The 15,683-nt window shown below is 34.3% G+C and overlaps 2 protein-coding genes across 6 annotated transcripts; both read left to right on the top strand.

Moving 5' to 3' along the window:
• Positions 1 to 1,680: 1,680 nt before the first annotated feature.
• LOC140889929 (nuclear transcription factor Y subunit C-2-like) lies at positions 1,681 to 7,669 on the top strand. 5 transcript variants are annotated; one of them, XR_012152168.1, is made up of 12 exons: positions 1,681 to 1,904; positions 2,438 to 2,569; positions 3,275 to 3,692; positions 3,774 to 3,834; positions 4,804 to 4,945; positions 5,026 to 5,137; positions 5,207 to 5,277; positions 5,776 to 5,970; positions 6,090 to 6,206; positions 6,794 to 6,894; positions 7,203 to 7,295; positions 7,455 to 7,669. XR_012152168.1 is itself a non-coding variant. In XM_073297675.1 (12 exons), exons 5-12 carry the CDS (start codon positions 4,841 to 4,843, stop codon positions 7,455 to 7,457), a joined length of 759 nt encoding a protein of 252 aa, XP_073153776.1. In that variant the 5' UTR covers positions 1,681 to 1,904; positions 2,438 to 2,569; positions 3,275 to 3,692; positions 3,774 to 3,834; positions 4,804 to 4,840; the 3' UTR covers positions 7,458 to 7,669. The 5 variants fall into 5 exon arrangements, 4 of the variants coding, with proteins under 4 accessions (XP_073153776.1, XP_073153773.1, XP_073153775.1 ...); XM_073297675.1 differs by having other exon boundaries at positions 5,026 to 5,122; positions 6,817 to 6,894; XM_073297672.1 differs by having other exon boundaries at positions 6,817 to 6,894.
• Positions 7,670 to 11,192: 3,523 nt separating this feature from the next.
• Positions 11,193 to 14,605, top strand: LOC140891195 (uncharacterized). Its single transcript, XM_073299556.1, has 3 exons — positions 11,193 to 11,438; positions 11,980 to 12,060; positions 13,964 to 14,605. The coding sequence occupies exons 1-3, from the start codon at positions 11,280 to 11,282 to the stop codon at positions 14,297 to 14,299; spliced, it is 576 nt and encodes a 191-aa protein (XP_073155657.1). The 5' UTR covers positions 11,193 to 11,279; the 3' UTR covers positions 14,300 to 14,605.
• The last annotated feature ends 1,078 nt before the right edge of the window (positions 14,606 to 15,683 follow it).

Here is a 15,683-nt window from a genome sequence, read left to right as displayed (position 1 = left end):
TTTGCCCTTCCATCTTCATCGTTTACGTCTTACGGACCTATCTTTCTCCCCAAATCACAGTTTGCATCCTATGATAACTGGTGAACAACTCTTGGGTTTCAAGACTTCCGTCACTCTCTTACAATATTGATTCTTTGATTTTATAGACATAAGACAATACATCTATACACGATATTTATTTTCTTTTTTTTTCTTTAACGTCACTTTTGTATGTTTTTTTGTACATTTAAGTCTAGAATAATTTGTATTTTTCTGTTGAAAGATTCTCTATAGTAATTTTAAAAATTGAAATATTTATTTGAGGGGCCCAAATTTTAAGTTCGACTCAAGCCCTGAAATTCGTAGGTACGGCACTGCTTGTAGCAAATTGAATTGGCATAATACGATTATATACATATATATACATATACATAAATATATATACATATATATAAATATAATGAATTTCGAGTTCACAAGCATCAGTAAATTAAACGTACGTAGTGTACATGTGTTTTTCACCCCGCAAGATTGTGACAGTACCAATAGAACAGAATATGAAGATTATTAGAATATGGTCTTCATGTGGCCTAGCACTTAATTGGTACGAAACGTTGCCTGAAAGATATTGAATTGGCTTAGAATTGTTCCTTTAATTTGTGCGCCAATGGAACACGCCATTATATTATTGCATAGACATTTGCGAATTGTTTAACAATACTAGCTAGTTCAAATTAATATATGCGTGTCATGATATCACAAGACACAAAACACAAACGAAAGTATCGGACCATCAATATTCATCATGGGTCATTCTTGAGTTCGAAAAATGTTTTAGTTAATTTGTGATCGACATATATATGAGCAATGTTTCATTCGTTCAAAATTCTATCCCATGGTTTTCGAGCTAATTTCTTTACATACGTCCTTGTTAGGTTCAATGGTCTTTAATTCTTGTGCCTCGATCTTTGGACTTGTTTGCACGTACGAGATTTTGAGGATCGGGTAGTCTACCATGATAAAAAATGAGTTCATGAGATGAAATGATGAAATTATCTATCTATGATTTAGAGATGATAAATCAATAAATATGGATAATATAATGATGAATTCTAATATATCTTTATAATTATTACGTATGTCCGAGTACTCAATACACACACATATATATATTTTGATAATTTGGTATAGTTGTACCTAGATATCATATGTTAAAATCATATTTCAATGTTTGCACCAATTTTCATACGTGAAAAGACAAATATGTCAGTAATATTCATATTTGTTATACATGCTTGAGCATTCAAAATCATACATTAGCACCAACTTTGAAATCACTAATGCTCAAATATCATATATACTAGTACTCAGATACACGTGTTGCATGCTTGCATAACTCATTTTTTAATGAAAAAAATAAAAATAACATTGTCATATATAAATATCTACCAAAAGAATATAACATTTTCATAATTAAAGAACTATCAAAAAAATATTAAATTAATGTATGATAAATTTGATATTACGATAACGGACCATGAAATTAAAATGTTTAAAGTTAAATAATGTAATATAGATTAGTACAATGATTTAAATATTTTGTACCTATTTTCATAGAAAAAAAGATTTGTGAGCCGAACGTATAAAAATATATTTCTGGCGGATGAGGGATACAAACAATTACTTTTGTCACGGGAAAGTTTGGCAAATTTACGATAAAATAAAATAAATTGTTCTAAAAATTCGACCCCGTTCTTCATTTGGACCCTCTGTAATCTGCTCCGTTCATGGAAAAACAGGGAATACTTCGTTTGCCAACAAGATTTTGTTCATTTATCATGCCGGATTTTGCTTTCGTCGGCGGCGGCGGCGGCACAACTAGTCAAGCATCAAGTCTTCTTGGGCTTGTGTTATTCCATCAAGAGGTATTTTTATGTCTTCTCTCTCTTTTTCCGCCGAGTAATGCTTTTCAGCGGTGGGTATTGGTGATGGGTGGAAGAATGAGCAGAGATATACCAAGTGCTGGTTTCATTAAAATATTGAGCGATTATTGGAAGAAGACGGGCGGGTGACGACAATGGGGAGGAATTGGCAATTCACCAATGTATATTTTACGGCCCATAGAGGTCTTAAAATTATGCACAATGTGTCCGGACTCCACTATAAAAGAAACTAGAAGTTCCCCGATTTATGTAACTAATTTTACTATAGGCGAGGATAAAAGAAATAATGTGTCTGGTCGAGCTACTTTTAGTTGAAACTCAAATATTATTTATCCAGCTCAAAAACTTATGATGCCTATTCAGTTGGTGCAGTGTAAAACCACTGCTGGGTCATGACTCATGTATTAGAACATTACAAGATTTCCATAAGAAACATGTTTATTGCCATAGGGGTAAGCCCAGATGTGTCTTTTTACTGCCTGCTACTAATGATTAGTTGTAATGCTGTTGTTTAGCATTTTGCCAGCTGAGTCCCAAGAGGGTCACTGTAGCTGCTGCAGTTGACATGGTGGTGTTGTTCTAGTGGACTAATTAGTTAATTATCACTGAAGAACTGTGGCTGGTCCTTGGAATGATATTGAACCAATGTATGTCTGTGCCATTGCTGGTTTGCGTATCTGTCTCCGCACTTTCTTACACAAAAGTATCTGTCTCACAAAGAAGTATCTATGTTCATTTAAAATCATCAATAACAGGATCGATCAGTCAGGAGTTCAGATTTAGTTTGAGATTATGCATTAATGTAATTCTGCCTTAAACTGTCGGCTCCATCATTAAAATCAGGGGATCCATGATTTGGGATTCTAAAACTATGTTTCCCGCTTTGATGTCATGAAAGCTGGTGAGAGAAAAAATTATATTAGCAGATGAGGCTAAACACGGCCTGTTATACAAGAGATTGCATGTATATGCTGATTTTTCTGCTAATTATATTTTAAGTAGGAAATAAATCAATCATAAACTATTTCTTACTCACTTTAGGATGTCAATTATATAGATTCCAATATAACAAACCAAAATCATTGGTACATGCTATGCTGCACCAGGTGGAGTTTGCCAAGTGAAACTAGCAACGTTGGATAATTTGGGGCCCCAGATTTTCATGGGGCCCTAGCCCGTGTTTTGGGGATCCAGGGTGGGTGAAATCTCCATGGATGTAAAACATCCGGTGGAGCATGAATGTTACCCAAATGATGTCTCTGTTTTCCGACATGTTTACTCTATTTTTCAGTAGCATGTTGTCTACTTCAATAACTTCATGGTTGAAGACAAGCTATTCTATTCCTGTTCAGGCAAAACCCAGAGCTTCTCCACACAGAGTGCTCCTAACAGCTATAGAAAAATCGTAAAAGAACAGAATCATTTCTCGGATGATATCATTTGGAATCTTTTATTGATCTTGTAAGGGACCAAAAAATCCTAATTTAAAGAATGTGAAGAAGAGCTGGGGTCTGTGGCAGATTCTTACCTTGACACTCCATCAGGCAAGTGGTTGGTGGATTTTAAAAGGTGCATTTGGGCGGTGAATCAAGTTGCCAGGATAACTTGTACTGTGGGAACTAATTCAAAGCCAAGAACTTAGAAATGCTATATATTACTGTGCCTGGTATGAGGTTCATTGGTGAGGAAAGTACTAAGATTATGAGATGTACTCAGATTATCAATATTCTTTGTTCTAAGACACTGTTATGGTGTTCGGTTGCTCTGCAGGTAGTTTTGACTAAACCCTTTGATTATTTCGGTTAAGTTTCCATGATTGTCTTGATGCTCTTTATTTCACCACAATTATAGGGTGATGGTAGAAAAAGGTTGATTCCCGATTGTGCTGTTGGAACCAATGTGATGAACAACTGTAAGTTTATATAAAAAATGTTTTCTCTCTGTGTTTTTCCTTGATTTTCTCCAATGCTTGTGGATAATTGAACCAGTTATTACTATAAAATCGTTTTTATTAATATTCATATTTGTAATAGCGTGTTTATAAATATTTTAGCTTGTTTAAGTGACTCATCTATCATCTAGCTTCCAATGGTTAAGTTTTGTTTTACAAGGGTAAAACTTAATGTTAAAATGTAGGAGCAGCCATAAATCTCTTGCAAGGTACTGAGGTTATGTCATATGGTTAAGTTATGTTTCCTAGTATAGCCACTCCATGCTCCACTTCAAACATAAAAGGGATCTTGTATTTCTTTTCTTTCTGTTACATGGAACAAGTTCTTCAGTTGAAAGCTTTGAGTCAATAAAATGCTAGCTCTCTCTGTGCACGTGTGTGATAATATAATTTTATGTTATCATTTTATTTTTCAAGTGATCATCACATGTGAACCAGAGAAAAAATTACTTTTGTTTTGAATCATTGTATATAGATTTGTTTGAAATAGAAAATAGTGGAACAAATTCTTACTTATTAATTGTAATTGTGTATGGAAAACTTTGTTGGGACTAGTGGATACATTTTTGTCGTGAAATGCCATTACCAAAAATCGTACTATTTCATTGGTTGCGTTTTCATTTCTAAATTAAAATTATAATAGACATTAATGTTTGTTTATCATTTCTTTTCATTTGGAAATCTAAATATCTTCTACTTGACTCAGAAATTTCATTTAATTTTTATTTGAAGAATTTTGGCCGGTTTTTCATAATTATCCATTAGTAGTTAGAGCCGAGATTCTTTGTCCGTATTGATTGCTATTATCTGTCCCTCCTATATTTTTGTAAGTCTTACCTGTACTTGACATTACAAAATAAAATTACTTTAAATATTATTCCAGATTTAATTCTCGTCTTTCTCATTCCCGTTTGTCCTTTGATTTACAAGTTCATCGGACTTTGACAACCACTAGCAGAAATTTACCATGGACATGAATAATGGTATGAATTTCTCATCTGTGTCCAACGCATCATCGCAAATGCACGAGTTCATCCCAGCGCCTCCGTTGTCATCACTGATTAACCATCAGGTAATCGCTGAAATAAAATCCAACAGAATATTTTTGCTGTCTTATCTTGTATCAGAAATTTAATGCAAATGTGTGCGCAGGAAGGAGATGGCACTGATTTCCGTTTGAAGAATCTTGTTGCGCAAAACATGGAAAAGTTTTGGATTGAACGGCGCGAGGAAATATTCAATGCTCCAGGTCTTATAAAAAAAGGTCTAGGTTATACTTGTTTTCACCTTTATTTCCATTAATTGATTGTGATTGACATAATTTTTTTTATAGATGCTCGCCGTCCACACCCTCTCCCAATAGCTTGCATAAAAAGAATCATGAAATCCAATGAGCAAGTTAAGGTATTTTTTTCGTTACTGATTTTTGGTACCTCGAAGAATAACGCTATATTTCCTTAAATATAAATACGCAAGCATAGGTGTGTATGTGATGTGATATTCTAACATCAAATCATCTTATTTTAAGTCATTGATTTAATATTTAATTTTTTTAAAAAAATTATTGGCATACATTTGGGACTATTCATACAAAAAAATTATGTTTTTTTTTTTTTGTGGTAGACTAAAATGCATGTGTTTATATGCAAGTATGTGAGACTATGCATAATTACCCATGTGTGATATCTTGTTGTAGTCAGAATTATTTTTGGAATTATAAAGCTGAGTCATGGCGATGTGCATTCTTCTACCAGTGACCATTTTTATCCTAAACCAAATTATTTTTTATACATGAAATTTTGATAAGCATCTCCAAAAGCATCGGAAATAGTTTCTATTCATTATTATGTGTTCAAAAGACATGACAATTGATCACAGTTGCTTTGAAAATAAATATCCTAGATGGTCAGTGCTGATACACCAGTGCTATTTGCTAAAGCTTGTGAAATTTTCATCATGGAGTTGACCCTACGTGCTTGGGTACATGCTCGAGATAATAAGCGACGAACGCTACAACGTGGCGATGTTGTCGAGGCAGTAAGGGAAGAGGACCAATTAACCTTCCTCACTGACTTTGTCCCCATGGAAATGCACCTGGTTATTCTTTATTTTCTGATTTTTTTTAAGTTTTATGTCCTTTTCATATTCAAATCAATCTAATTATCCTATCCTTACTGAATTCATGCCTAAGAATTTCTATTGATCCCTGAGTTTAGGAGGCACCATTGGCACCACCGAACCATCCTGGAGTAAATGCTCCTCTCCCTGTACCAGATGCAAGCCCAACTTATCACCCAATCTTTCCTATGAATATGCAAACCATGAATCCATCAGTGAGTATACAATAACCAAAAACATTCATTTATTCCTTGAAATTTATATTTGTGATATTTTAGTGGATAACGTATGCAAATTGTTTCTCAATTTGGAGGAACAAAAGATTTTAACATGATTCTCCACATGCAATATTGGTGGTAGTTAATGAGCATGGATTGAAGTATCCAAGGATGAATTATGTCGTGTGAATTTCAAATCACTCCTTTGTTAATTTATGTCAATGTTGTGATGGATTTGGGTGCCATTTCAAATCCCTCTCCAAATTAAATGTCTCCTTTCTAATCAAATTTTTTTTATCTGAGCGCAACCTATGAGATGACATGTTAATAATGTTATTCGTATTTTCATGGAAAGTGTTGTTAAAGCACTCTACTTTAGATCCTCCAAGAAAAATTTCTCATTTGATGACACGTTCTTCTGTTACCAAAATAATTATTGTTCAACTACCAGTGACGTAATCTTCTCTCAATAGGAGACATACGTTGACAGTTTCAAACCCATTTTAAAGCAAAACCAACCCCCTCCCTCCATTAATGTGGTAAAAAAATATCATTGTTTCACAATTGCGTTTTCAATCTAATAGATTTGCACATACAATGAAATTAGGACATCGCGCAAGCAGGCCATGCTGTTACAATTGATCCACGCTTGGTATACGAAATGAATGTGCACAACATGAACCATGTAAGTATTATAATTCATAAAGATCAAGTGTGTGAGGATAGGACCGTAGCCTACCTCAACTAAATATTTGTTTTAGTTTCACTTTTAATTTTTTTTAAAAAGTAGGACCTTCTGTTTTTCCTTTTTTTTTAAAGAATTTTTAGTTTAATGCACACACCACCAGGTTTTATAGAGTTTACCTGTTTTTACAGTAAATAAGTGTCGCACATTGTGCTATTTTGTCATGAAATATTGATGTAATGTACCTTTATGACATAGTGATGTCACTGTTTCTTTGGGTTGACTTGTATATCTATTTCTCTCAACAGGCTTTTTTCATGAGCCAAGAAATGCAAAGAGGTTTCACCTTTCCATCGCCACCACCATCTTCTGATGAAACCAATCCTTACTATGGCTTAAAGGTTGGATTAAAAAACCATTTATGGCATCTTACTTCACGTTCTCAGTTGGATCTTATGTTCTTCAGTTTGACTCTCAAAATCTCTAAGCTGTCTTGCCAATAATTATAATTTCAAACCATTTGACTTGACCTAATTCTAAATGTTTTGATGTATGTGCAGTGAAATAGTGCTCATGGAATGTGGATGAGGCATAATAAATGGAACAAGGACCTGGATCCGAGTTTATTTCTTGTGTGTTCTTTGTTTTTGTTGTGGGATACATATTCATCTGAACTATTTAAACTTGCCGGAAAAAAAAGTACTTTGTGGTGTGTGTGCTTGTCTCTGCAACTATTGCACTGTGATTTCTGCTATGAAAGCTTGTTTCATGGTGATTTTCTTTGAAATTCTCTGTTTTCCATGTTTTAAACCGTCATTTCTTCCCTCATTTAGAATTATATTTGCTTTGGGTTAGTAATCTTCTTCCAAGCCTGTCATTTCCCTATTCTTCTACTCGGTTCGTGTGTTACTAGTGGCTTAATTAGCTTAGTTCTCGGTTTGCTATCACATATTTATTTATGGATGTATTTATTTATTTATTTAATTTTTGAGATAGAAATTATGGTTGTATTGGGACCCTGTGAAGCATCATTATATGTAGCATTCAACTATTAGTATATACACTTTGTTTCAATTCTCCGATCAACAAATTAATACTTATTCAACACATCACAAACAACAATACTTGTGTGGGTACTGGGAGGGTGCTTGCTGAGACCTCGCAAAAATTCAAATGTAGCTTTTGCAATTTCAATTAGAGTTCACGTAATAACAAGTGGCAACCATATATGAAACTTTTTCAATAGAACATATATGAAACATTCTAAAATAGTGTTTACAATCTTTAAACACAAGCGATTATAGATTTTTTTTAACAAATTTGTTAAGAAAAAATTCATAATCATTTTTGCTTAGAGGTTGCAGACACTACCTAAGTTGATCTTTGTAAATTAGTAATCCCGTTGACCCTATTAATATCCATTAGTTCTGTCACTATTTTTTCTTCTATGAAATAATACAATCTTTCTTTATAGTGACACTCTGACCATGATTTTTGGACCAAGCACTTGCCGCTTTAACAAAAACTATAGTTGTGGTAATAGTGCAACTCAAATATTTTAAATCACATGCAGCTCAAATCTAATCTTTTAAATCGCACATCAACTCAAGCGTCATGGTTCAATCGCTCTACCCAGCATGTACAATTGTTGCACTTCAACAATCTTCCTCCCAATAATTGAGATCCTTGCAATCAATGAGAATTGAACTCGTGACCTTGGCTCTGATATCAATTGTTGGACCGAGCGCTCGTCGCTTTACCAAAATCTATAACTGATGGTAATAGTATAACTCAAATCTTTTAAATCGCACAGCAGCCCAAGCATCATGGTTCAATCGCTCTACCCAGCCGGGACAATTATTGTACTCCAATAATTCTAATTGTTTTTGTATGTTTTAAATTGAAATGGTATTTCATTCATAAATAAAGATATAAGGATGACCATAGTAGTTAAGTTTTAATACGTTTCATTTAGATAATTTCATTTAACTAAAAGTATAAAACATCATTGGTTATACATAATTCTAATTCCTCTTGGATGTTTTACATCGAATTGTTAGGGTATGTGTTGAGATGGATGTTGATTCTTTTGCTAGGGTATGTGTTTAGATGGATGTTCTCTTGGCTCGGCCGGATCAGATTTGGGTTGGATGGGGAGATCATTGTCAAAAATTTGAGGTTGTTTTTGAAAATGTTCTCCATTTTTGTACTCATTGGAAGTTGTCGGGTCACTTCCTTGAGTTTTGCTCTCGGAGGGTCCTCTTGTCGTAAGCGACGGCCCACACATCAGGGTAAAGCTTCTCAGACTCCTCAAGATTCTGGTCAAGTCCCTGGGGACCAGCCTCAAGGTGGTCAGCACGATATGGTTCCTCCCACCAATGTTGGTCCTTCGATATCTGTGGATGGGTGGATTCAAAATAAGGGTAGACAGAGACCGCATAAGGTTCAGGGTCGTGTTTTACCTCAGTTTGTGAATTTTTTTGAGGCCCTCCGAGATTTAAAAGAGGATGTTGGTCATGATGTTTTTGCCTTTGGTGATAGTTATACTTTGGCACCTCAGGTGGTTGTTGAGGACAACTCTGTTTCGAGAGAGGTGACCGTTATGGTTCCGCCGCAGACAGATGTGTCCACTTTTGCTCATGATCTAGTGTATGTTTTCCCCGATCCCAATCGTTTTCTTGCTTTTGAGGTTGAGGCTGATAGTGATAAGAGAGTGAAGATTTTGGCGACTTCCCACGTCCCTGCGAGTCACTCTTCTTTTCTATCTGTTCGCACGCGCTCTCAGAAGCGATATAACTCTAGGCCTCAGCGGAGCAGACAAAGTTTATCTTCAGGGCGACCTCCCTGGGTCGTTGGTCGAGATAGTGTCCTCTTCTCTCTTGAGTGAAGTAGGTTGGCGTTTACTGCAGACTTCTCCTTGCCCACGGGTGTTTTGATTTGTATTTTGGACTCTTGTAGTCTTTTATGATTTATGTTTTGATGTAAATATTGTAACCCAAAGGCTCATAATCATAAATGGAAAGGTCATCGGGCCCGGTATCCCGACCTCCAGTCCCGTATTTGTCACGAATTACATCAATTATCCCAAAAATATTTTTATTCACATGCGATTAACTCAACATAAAAATATATGCATGAATCATGAATTAAAAATATATCATTTTTCCTTACAATTTTGCCGGTAAATATATATTTAATTTTTTTCATATAAATCATATTTATATCAAAATATACATATACAACTATTAAATATATATTTACGGACTATTTGATTTGGCAAGGTTGGTTCGAGTTGTTGCTTCTTAACTTAAACCCTTAAACTAAGCCTGACTCAATTACACTTATTTAATTTCTCAAGCTCACACTTATGCCTTAAGCCCAAATAATTATTTTGTTTAAGCCCTAATAAAACATTTTCTAGGCCCAAATAATTATTTAATTTAAGTCCTAAATTACTCAAGAGGCTTGGCCCAATAGGCTTAGGACCAATTAATTGTATTTGGAGCCCAAAATTTTACTCTTCAAGCCCAAAAATTAGTCAAGCCCAATATTAATTATTGACTCATTACACTTGAACCTTAAATTTACTAGACCGATTGGTCTAGTCTCTCTACTCTTCTTATATTTGCTTTTATTTTGTTTATATACAGTAGAGGCTGCCTAACGACCTAACCCTCACTATCGACGGTGTTTTAATTTAAAAAAATTAATTAAACATATTAAATAGACAAATATTATTATGCTATTATACAATTTGGTTTTTTTTTTCTGCTCTATTCTTATTCATTTCAATCATCACATTAAAAACTTCATCTTGTTAAACAAGAATAAATTCACAATTCTAAGTTTTAATCATAATAAGTACGATATAATTAACTTTAAAACATTTATTAATGCCGAATGACGTATCGATTAGTTTTAAAAAAATTAATTCGCCGTCATAGTATATCATTTTAGGATTTAGACTTGAGTTTTTTTATATAATCAATATAAATTCATTATACCTCATCTAAAAATTTATATTCTAAAATATCCTAATTGTTGCAAACTATCAATTTTAAGTAATTTGATGTAAATGGTTCCTAAATCATATTACAATTTGGTTTTACAATTTATTCGATTAATGATAAGCCTAATTTTATTATTCTAAACTTATAAAATTATATTACCATTCTAAGAATTTGCTCAATTTTTAATCCAGAAAAGTGTAACGTGTCACCGGCCACGTGGCATTTCTAACGCGACCTCTTGGGTTTCTCTCTTCTCTTGTATAAATAAGTTTTGTCACCTGCATTTCAATTGTAAACTTCCAAGCATAAGAAAAGCAAACCGCAAAGCAATATCTACACTTCCCCAACCAACCTAGGGTTTCTTCCTAAATTTCGATGGGGAGGAAGAGGAAATCGGATGCGACGCGGCTAGATGAGGTGGATCGGAGCATGTATACCACCTTCTGCGGCGCGGCCAACTCTCTCTCCCAGCTCTATACCCAGGCCATGCACCAGCAGCGGCTTTCTTTCCAGGCCGGTGAACGCCACTCTCTGGTCCGTTGTGTTGCCCTCTTTCTTTTATTTTCTTTCCTAATTCTTTATCATTTTGGTCGGTATGCAGTTTTGGTGGTTTGTGTAGCTTCTAATTATTCAACGTTTGTTAGGAATTGCCGGATTCATGATAATTCATTTGATGAAATGGGGATAATACGTGCTGATGTATGTTAATTGTATCAATACTGGGTCTAATTTTATAATGAGTGTGATTGTTAGTAATGTGTAACAGTAACGAAGTCCAACTTTTTAGGTGAGAGTTTACCTGTATGTAAGTTTTTCGAGTCTGTTTGGTTTCTTTGTTTTGAAAAGATTATTATTATTTTTTGTTTTCAATTGAATATAATTATGCAAATATTAGCTAACAAATTGTATTTTGGGATTTTGTGAGATGAAAATTTAGAAGCGCCGATTCGACAGGCGCAGTTGTAGTGCTGAAGGAATTGTAAACAAGTTTCTTTCAGTATTTATGGCTTAATGTGTCACTGTTTTGGTGGTAAATAACTGATCAAAGCTAGTGCTTGTTTCTCTTTTGTCGCAGGAAAAAGTTAATGATTGGATTTTGAGAAGGCAAGAAGATGGGTTGAGAGTCACGATTGGTGATATATTCTCATATCTACAGGTTTTTTCTCTTGCATTGGTGAATTTGTGATGCATAGTTGTTTTCATATATCTATCATCATGCTTATAATTTGATGCATTATATTGATTCTCATAGGATCATTGTCTTCTTTTGTTTGTTTGTTTGTTTGTTAATTTTGGTAGTGTTGTGTGATTGGCTTCAGCTATATTGATTTTGGATTGCATTGCAGATTACTAATGAAGATATGTTTTATTATATTCTTATATAACTATATATGATTTTGTTCAGTCACTTTTTCCATGAGAATGATCAGAGTGCATCTTGTTATCATTTGTGTTAGCTGCCTTCTGGTTTTTTATATGCTGACTTTTGCTAATGTAGCTTTATTTAACTTGATAGGTTAGCGTATCCAGTGGGCCTGAATGGTAGTGCTTTGAATTTTAAAGAACGCTCATCAAAAGCTCAAAATATGTAATAGTCATAGACATAGTGCCAACAATCTAGGGTGTCCTTTTCCAATCATCATCTTCATTCCCGCAAATAAACCCAATGATTGCTCTCTCATTTTTTTTTAAATGAATTTCATCTTCGCATTTTAACATAATCATTGGTAATAATTTAAATATTTTTCACCCCAAAATGTTATTTGTATGCTATCATTTGAAATTTTAAAATAACCTGCATGCAAATTTATGTTGTGACAGAACCGAGCTCATTCTTATGTAACAAGACATTAACAGACAAAAATATCTTGTTCTGAAAACAAAGCCTAATATATACTCCAACACCTTTCTGAGAAATACAGTTTCAGAAATGGTTGTCTTCTAGAAACATAACCCCTATTTTCTGGAGGGAATTCTCTATTTCGATCAAGGATGGAATTGTTACTAAGCTGGTAAAAATAGGTAAGTTTCAATCATTGTGCTGTTACAAGTGCATGGGATTTAAATCAGTTTAGTCCTCTTTGAGGACTTCGAGTTCGATTTTAGCTTATACATTTCATGATTTCTGTTTCTGCTTCTGATCTTGTATGGTCAGAGTCATTAGTCTGCAAAGGTACACAATGGTTCCTGCATATGTAATTTTCTAAGATGATATGAATTTTATATTCCTGCGTGTGGCATCCCTAAGAAGTTGCATTTATTTTCAATGATTTTTCAGGTTTTAGCAAGTTATTCTCATGAAATGTTGACCTTTTTATTAGATACCGTACTTCTGTGCAATCATGCATGAATTATTGTTGTCAACTTGTCTGTTCAATTTATTGTGAAATACAAACTACACTCACAGAGACCTTTTATTGGTATGCAAATGAACTATGTTTTAAATGGGAATTGGGTATAAATTCAAGAGATATTTTAGGGTCGTACTTATTCTGTTGAGAAGTTGGCTAGTAGGTCTTGCTTGATTGGACATTTGGTCTTTGCTTTTAAAATCTCTATTAGAAAGCAGACTTCAGTCGTTAGGGTTTGAGATGATTGGCATGATGGATGATTGAGAATTTTAGCAATTCAGCATCACATGCAACAGTTGAGAATGTTACGAGGCAGAAAAAGTGCGTAGAACAGATTTTCTTTCCAATGCAAGTCTTTGGTTTGTTAAGTTGGTGGATTAAATTGACGCATACTCATGCATGATGAGCTGTATTTCTGAAAACCCGCTTGTTAGTTGCACAATTTCGTTGGTCATAGGTACTTTTGACATTTTATTTAATTTTTCTTCAGAGTCATTTTGGCTCTAGTTCCCAACTCCTGTTTCCCCAATTTTGTTCCTTTTCTCATCTTTCACTCTTTTCTATATTTTGTTTCCCTGTAAAACCAGCTTCTGTAGTTTAGACGGAGGATGGGTCTGTTGGAGACCATAGAATCTTGTTACGTACTGGACTACAAGATATATTTTTCCTATTTTTTTGTCGAACTCCTTACATTTTACAAATTTGCAGAATGAGCTTGATTATGGGGCCGATGAACCTCCGTCATCGCCGAGGCTGCCATTCCAGCAGCATCAACAGACTCAAAATGCAATACCGGGAGCTGCTGCATTATCTGTTAACGTATTTGGCCCAGCAACTATAGGACAAGGATTCCGTTCGGGTATCTCAGACCAGACTAAAAACTCCGTGTTCTCAAATGCTCTCTCTAGTCCTGTCCGCCGTAGTCTCCAACACTATCACCAGTCAAACAGTTGTAACCAAACCCGAGATCCTAATCCTCCCAGTTCCAACGACTCTTCAATGGATATACATCCTGATAGCCCTGGACATGATTCTCCATGCTGAAACCCAATCTGCATTCTGTAATCGAAAAACTATCCCCGCGAACTTGGTACAAATATAAATACATGTGAAAGTTAAGTTTGTAAAGAGCCTGGTTCGCACTCAAGCGTGCGACGAGAATAACCAGTTTATGCTACTAATTGAAGGTGTGTTTAGCTTGAATATACTTGATATTGGTTTATTTTTCATGTTTGTATTCATCTAGTACTTTACTATGTTTCTTGTTCATGAACAGTATCAAGTTGTTGTCTCTTTGCATATAGTTCAAGTAAATTTTTTTGTTTTAGTAATATTTTTACCAAGTACTTTGGGATTTCATTTCGTGCTTTGTTTTGTTTTGTTCTTCATATATTTACATAAGACGAGATGCCTTAGTAGGTGCTTGGTTGGTTATCTCATGTTATTGGGCTATTAGGGGGTCTAGATGTACATTCAATGGTATAGGATGTATCTAACTTTCTCAAATGAATATATTTACAAAACGTGTGCGAAGAATTGTGGTTTATTGATTATATCAATCTGAAAATGACTTAAATAATAAAAGTAATATTTATATAAAAACCAAAGAATGAGAGAAGGAAAATTGTTTTATTGGTTCTCTTGGTCGAAGGTGTGCAATTCGAACGGTCCAAGTTGGCCAAGTGGTTGAGTGATTTGTGGATATTCTCAACGTATGTTGAATGCTAGTCGACTATCGTGACTAAAATTGGTTATGCTCGTTAATCATTAGGATAGCCACAATTTTTTCAAGTTTATTTGTTTTGTTTCTTTTTAATATCTCTATAATATATTAAAGTCGAAGCATCGACGTATTGGCATGACCAAATCCTTTCAGTTTGTCTTTTACTATGTATTTAATTGTCAAATGCATTTTGTTTGGTTTTTTGTCACAAACACGTAACGCGTGCAATCGAAGACTAATGTATATTGAGAAAACTGATTTTATCTTGTGGACTTGATTAATTTGAGGATGTAAATCAAGATATGTATCAGGCTATATTTTGTTTTCCAACTCCAAAGTTAATAGCCATTAAATATATGACTCGATGGGGACTAAATATATTCAGTTTTTTAATTAATTAATTAATTTATTTATTCATCTTGTAACTAATAAACAGAAACTATATATTTCTTTTTTAACTAAAAAAAAAAGATTTCTAAATTTGATTTTTTGAATTAAATTGAGGTTTATTCTACGAGTCCAATATCCAGCTAAAACATAACTTTCTCGACGACACAGTCCACCTCATTGGGAATGCTAACAATGTTTTCTGACTCTATTGTTTTTACACACAACGCCGGCTTCAAGTTATTGTCTTTTTTCATACCAAACCTGCTCAACACAAAATGTCACCGTTTCATGCATCCTATGTTATGCTCTACATTA

Source organism: Henckelia pumila, chromosome 3 (genome assembly GCF_033568475.1).
Source record: "Henckelia pumila isolate YLH828 chromosome 3, ASM3356847v2, whole genome shotgun sequence".
NCBI lineage: Eukaryota > Viridiplantae > Streptophyta > Magnoliopsida > Lamiales > Gesneriaceae > Henckelia > Henckelia pumila.
Note: the sequence above shows the minus strand (reverse complement) of the source record. Positions and strands in the feature narration are given on the sequence as shown.